Genomic DNA, 5,732 nt, shown 5'->3' on the forward strand with positions numbered 1-5,732 from the left:
TCTGAATAGGTCTCAAATTCTTGGTATTAAGAGCTTGACCAATCATTCTCGGTCATCTTCAGGTGTTTGGAAGAGTATAATAAGAGTAAAAGAAGCAAGCTCCCTGTAGTTGAGTTGAGAAACATGATAGATCATCCAATTTCCCATTGCAAGGTGACTTTTGATCCCACCACAGGTGTTTACATGGAAAAATACCCAGATCTTAAGCTTTTAGGTGGTTTCTGAATAGGTCTCAACTTCTTGGTATTAAGAGCTTGACCAATCATTCTCGGTCATCTTCAGGTGTTTGGAAGAGTATAATAAGAGTTAAAGATGCAAGCCCCTGTAGTTAAGTTGAAAAACATGATCAAGAGATCCAGGCATTCTTGAGTCAATTTAGGGTAACTTCTTTTGACACGCATCTTTTTTTGCTCTTGAATTTTTATGTTGCATATGTTTTGTGGAAATGAGCTCGTTGCATAACAAAAGAAGCAACGGGGAAAACTAAAATAAAACAGAGGTCTCTAAACAAGTACATCAATGAGCGCTATTTGGAAAGTCACTAGTGTTACCACCATGATTACTACTATAATTGTTATGACTAAGCTGTACCGCTATAACCATCACAATTTGTTTAGTATCTGGTGCATCTCTTCAAGTAGTAGTAAGATTGATTAACAAGTCTTACGCAGGTCTAAAAGTGCAAACTTTCACAGAACCTACCAACCTGTGCTGCATCAGAGATCAGTAACAACACAAGATCGCTGCCTGCAATAGTTCCCCATATATCACCCAGAGTTCCATTCTCCTCGGTGAATCCTGCAGCACGAGCTTCTGCAAATGACCGAGAGCCCTTCCTCAGTCCAATCTGCATTACCAAAAGCAACCATTATAAATATTCAGAATTAAGTGAAAGAACAAAACTTAAGGACGCAAATCATCAGTAAATAACGTGAAACGGCAACTACTTTAAAAGATGAGGCTCTAGCAATGAATAACGAAAAAGGAAGTCACCTTCACTACAATATCAGATTTTGCCTCGGCAAGGGAGTCCCTCAAGTTCTGGGCTTGGGCTGGCCCCTTTGAAGATGATATGAATGACATTAGTAGAAGAAAATTTAAAGCAAAAATACAGAGATAAGAACAATTGCTCGACCATTTTCAAATTATGCATTTTATAAAAATGAAAAGCGCAAGGAAAAGCAATGCTGAGATTATTTCCAGTCATGTAAACAATTGTGAGATAAAGTAGAAACTATGAGTATCTACAGTTGACACTCCAGAAAAAGAATTATGCCAAAACGCCATCAAAATGAATAAATAAAACATGTAAGGTTATAAGCACTCAGCGAGTAATTACAAAAAACAATTAGATAGAAATTCAATTCATATAAAAATATAGGAAAAAGTGATGATGATAAAACCTGGGAACCCCAGCCAATTACTCCAATCTGCTTGATCCCCTTGAATGCATCTGGCAACAGATGAAACAAATCCCGCCCCCCTCTTACAATATACTGCGAATAAATAACATAAATTAAAAGAAAATTAGCAGAAAATAACAGGACCTAACAAAACGATTCAAAAACAGAAATATGCTCCATTTGGTGCATATTTAATGTAGATAAAATAGATAAAAGGGAAATGAAATATTGTATACGGTATACCTGAAGCCTTAAGCCTCTGCTTGTTTACGAGAAAACTGATCAGGTGAAATAAATGGAAGTTGAATCTATGTTTGGTTGCCGAGAAAGTTTAACTTAGGCGAAAAATGTTAAAAGAAATCAAAATTTTGACCCAGTTGTTGATTCGGCTTAATTGAGCAGTGATTTTACGTTTTGGCTACCAACGTGGCCGAAATATAAAAGGAATACAAAAAACAGAATTTATTTTCTATCTTTTGGTTACATTTTCTAAGGAACCAAACCGAAACATAGGGTTTAAATCTTGTTATAAATTTTATGATGAATTACTAATGGGAGAATAAGCTAGACTAAGCAAATGGATGTCTTAGTTTCAAAAGATCTACCTCGTCGTGGCCAGCCAGAGAGATCTTCTCCTTCCTGAAAACCGAGGAATCGAAGTTAAGCGACGTCATGGGAGAGCGATGAGCGTCCTCTTAACGAGGCCTTGTTGATCGGGACCCGATAAATGAGGGGCCTTAGATTCGGTGAAGAGGACGATATAAACCCCAGACTGAATCCCACGGTTTAAGCTTCACACAATGATGGTGGCAAACAAGGTGAAGGCGAAGGAAGTGATAGTATAAAAGAAGTGGCCGCTATTGATGAGTACTGAAGGAAAGCGACGAGTGTCCGTTGGTGGGGTACACACAGACAGATGTTAACCGTAGAGAAATACACATCCCAAAGGGTCTTAAATCATGTCTTACGGTATCATGAATCATGTGTTACCGTCTCATAAGTTGGTGACATACTTCTCAAAATAATAAATTTTATGAGATGATGATACTGACACATTATTTGAAAAATAAATTTAGAATATGTAGCACCTCTAGTTAGCATAGAAAAGTGAGCAGTGGAACTGTGAAGTATTGTTGGCCGGAGTTGTTAAGGACAACGGTTGTCAATCTTGTTTGCGCCGTGCACACGTGGTCGGCTACAATTTTTTTGTTTTTATGTAAAATAGATTGATGGTTCCATTTTAAATTTTTTATATTTTTAATTAGCGTAATTTTTTTTTTGATATGTACACATGAGAAAAAGAGGAAAATGATTAATATTATTCATCATCTTTTTATTTATTTTTATTTGAATAAATAATGATTAAAATTTAATATTTTTTTTTCCTTAAAGAAATGACCATTCCTAATATCAAGCCTGTCCTAAATATGTACTTTTGTTGAAAAAAAAAAAAAAAAAAAAAACTCGAAATCGAATAAGTTTGTTTGAATGGAAAAGATTATCTTAACAAACAAAAGAATCAATCATTTATTATTAAAAGAAGAACAAGTCGAATATGAAGATTAATTGTGGCAGTTTCTGTTCGGATATCCAAAAGGTCATTTGAATTTTTTTTTTTTTTTTTTTTGGCAGCAACACTTGCCTCTGTATTACTGCTGGTTTAATTGATTATTATTTCAAGAGGAAGGCCAAAAAATAATTAATAATAGCATTTATTTGGGTTTTGTAGCCAGTTTCACATTTATATTGTTCCATTTGTTCATATAATTTTACGCAATCTCGCCCCTAGCTAATTAAGCTTGCAGTTTTCCTTGGTCACTTTTTAATTTTTCTTTTGCAATCTTGCCCAAAACTTTAGAAGAAATTTCTCAGGCTCACAGAGAAATCAACAAGACTAAGAACTAAAATCTAAACAAATTGTCCTAAAGGAGTAACTCAATTAGCTGTAGATCACGCTTTATAAAGTGGAAGTCACTAGTTCGAATCTTCCCCCCTCTCTCCTTCTCTTGTGTGGATTTGTAAAAAAAAAACAAAAAATCAAAACAAATTATTTAGTTGTTGCTAAATTAACCAAATTCAAACATTCCAATGATTCCATATTGGACTAACTCGGTTTGTTAATACGTGATTAAAGCTTGCATGGATGGCAACGGAAAGATTTTGTGAGTGCATGCTTTAGGCTTGAATACCTAAACACATGTATGATGTTCAATATATATATATAGTATTTCTCTATATATAGCTTAATGTTTTTAGAGTAAATATATTATAAATCCCTGAGTAAGCACGCAAAAATAGAAAACTTTTTGTTTTTTTTCAATATTTATTTTATTGGCATGAATTGGTATATATTTACTTGATGAGTAAATTATACCTAGATTATTCTTGATAAGTGGGAGTATGGTTGAGTTAAATTTATTTTTTCTCCCATACATAATTTTGTGCGAAAATTAAGTTAAATATTAATATTTATGACACTTGTGGCGCGGGAGATGATTATGAAGCTTAACGATTTTTCGATATCGCGACGTGTTAATAATTATTTTATTTAACTTAGATTATCGCTACAAATTTTTATGTGTGTATAGTATCCTTTGCGCATTTCTTTGTAGTAATATGGCTTCGAAAGGTATTGTTGCTGATTTGAATAAAGGGGAAAATTGGATGGGGAAAATTATGACATATGGCATCGAAAGATTCGATATGTTTTAAATGAACAAGAGGTCTTGGAGACCTTGTCCCATTCACAAACTGAGCCAATGCGAAGGGATACCGAACAAAATATAAGAGATTTTGCTGCTTTTGAAAATTGGCGCAAAAAGGATCAATCTGTGCACTTTACTATGTTAAGCAGCATGCACAATGATCTAATTGGTGAGTACGAGGTATATCCAACAGCTCAAGATATGTGGGAAGCACTGAAGTTAAAGTATGGTGGCATTTTTGCCACTAGACTGCGCGAATTGACCATGAGGTTTGACTCCTACAAGATGCGCTCAGATCATACAATGAAGTTGCATCTCAAGGTGATGTCATCCATGATCCGCGAGCTCAAAGTAGCTGGAAACCAACTTACTGATGAGCAGCAGGTCCAAGCAGTGATTCGTTCACTACCAAGCTCTTGGGAAGCTATGAGCCAAAATTTGACGCACAATGAAAGCATTAAGACTTTTGATGATGTTTCGCGTCATTTGGAACTTGAAGCTGAGTGCCTAGAGGCTGCTAAGCCCAATAGTTCTACATACTTGGCTGAGTCAAGTTCACGCAGGGCATATAGGCCTAAGCGCAAGAACAATGACAAACATGGAGCTGCTGGACCAGGGCCCAAGAAGGCAAGGACTTACAAGCTCAAGAGAAGTAAATGCGCTGGTAAAAAAGACAAGTTTAAGTTGCATTGCTTTAACTGCGGAAAGGCAAGCCACTTCGCTCGTGAGTGCACTGAGCCGAAGAAGGTACTCTCTGACTTTTCTCACTATGTTTATGTATCTAGCCATGTTTTGGTTGCTGACTCCTCTCCTATGTGGACTGTAGATTCAACAACAACCGAACATGTAGCTCGAGATCGGGTCGGATTTATGGAGTATCGTCGAATTCCTGTTGGGAGTCGAGACATAAAAGTGGGTAATAGAGCTAGTGTGGAGGTACTTGGTATTGGTACCGACAAGCTGGACTTGTGAGGTGGACACACTCTATTACTCCATGATGTGTTATACGCTCCCGAGATTCGACGAAACTTGCGTTCTGTAGTTACATTGCTTAACTTTGTTTTCGGTTTGTATTTGATAATGGTGTTTACATATATTTGGGAACAACATATTATGGATGCGGTTTTATTTCAGATGGTTTTTTTTAATATTGGATTTGGATTATTCTAGTTATGATAAATAATTTGCTTTATTGACTTCTTCTGATAATCTTGATTTAATTAGATGGCATGCTAGGCATGGCCATATTGGACAAGAAAGGATGACTAGATTAGCTAGAGAAAGCCTGTTAGGCAATCTTGCTAAAGTGTCCATGTCCACATGTGAACATTGTCTTATGGGAAAGCCAATTAGAAAACCGTTTGGAAAAGCCACCAGGGCATCTTTTCCATTGCAATTAGTCCATTCAGACATCTGTGGCCCAATGAATATAAGGGCAAGACATAGGGGGTTCTATTTCATCACATTTATAGATGATTTTTCGTGATAGGGTCATGTTTATTTGATTTCCCATAAATCTGAAGCGTTGGATTGTTTTAGACAATATATGAATATGGTTGAGAATCAATTAGACCAGAGTATTAAAGCTCTAAGAACTGATTGTGGACGCGAATATCTTTCTGAG

At 36.0% G+C, this 5,732-nt stretch overlaps 1 protein-coding gene across 1 annotated transcript; it reads right to left on the reverse strand.

Annotated features, from left to right (window-relative positions):
• Nucleotides 1-660: 660 nt before the first annotated feature.
• On the reverse strand, nucleotides 661-2,248 carry LOC132170522 (ketol-acid reductoisomerase, chloroplastic-like). The gene is made up of 4 exons (XM_059581526.1): nucleotides 2,009-2,248; nucleotides 1,404-1,496; nucleotides 994-1,059; nucleotides 661-847 (listed from the first exon to the last, which is right to left on the reverse strand). The coding sequence occupies exons 1-4, from the start codon at nucleotides 2,075-2,077 to the stop codon at nucleotides 674-676; spliced, it is 402 nt and encodes a 133-aa protein (XP_059437509.1). The 5' UTR covers nucleotides 2,078-2,248; the 3' UTR covers nucleotides 661-673.
• Between the last annotated feature and the right edge of the window lie 3,484 nt (nucleotides 2,249-5,732).

The sequence above is a fragment of the Corylus avellana genome, chromosome ca2 (genome assembly GCF_901000735.1).
Source record: "Corylus avellana chromosome ca2, CavTom2PMs-1.0".
NCBI classification, from domain to species: Eukaryota; Viridiplantae; Streptophyta; class Magnoliopsida; order Fagales; family Betulaceae; genus Corylus; species Corylus avellana.

Coding starts and splice junctions, on each gene's coding strand:
- LOC132170522 (XM_059581526.1), bottom strand. CDS start 2,077: ATGACGTCGCTTAACTTCGATTCCTCGGTTTTCAGGAAGGAGAAGATC. Junction 1,497..2,008: donor CTCTGGCTGGCCACGACGAG/GTAGATCTTTTG, acceptor ATTTATTCGCAG/TATATTGTAAGAGGGGGGCG. Junction 1,060..1,403: donor TAATTGGCTGGGGTTCCCAG/GTTTTATCATCA, acceptor TCATCTTCAAAG/GGGCCAGCCCAAGCCCAGAA.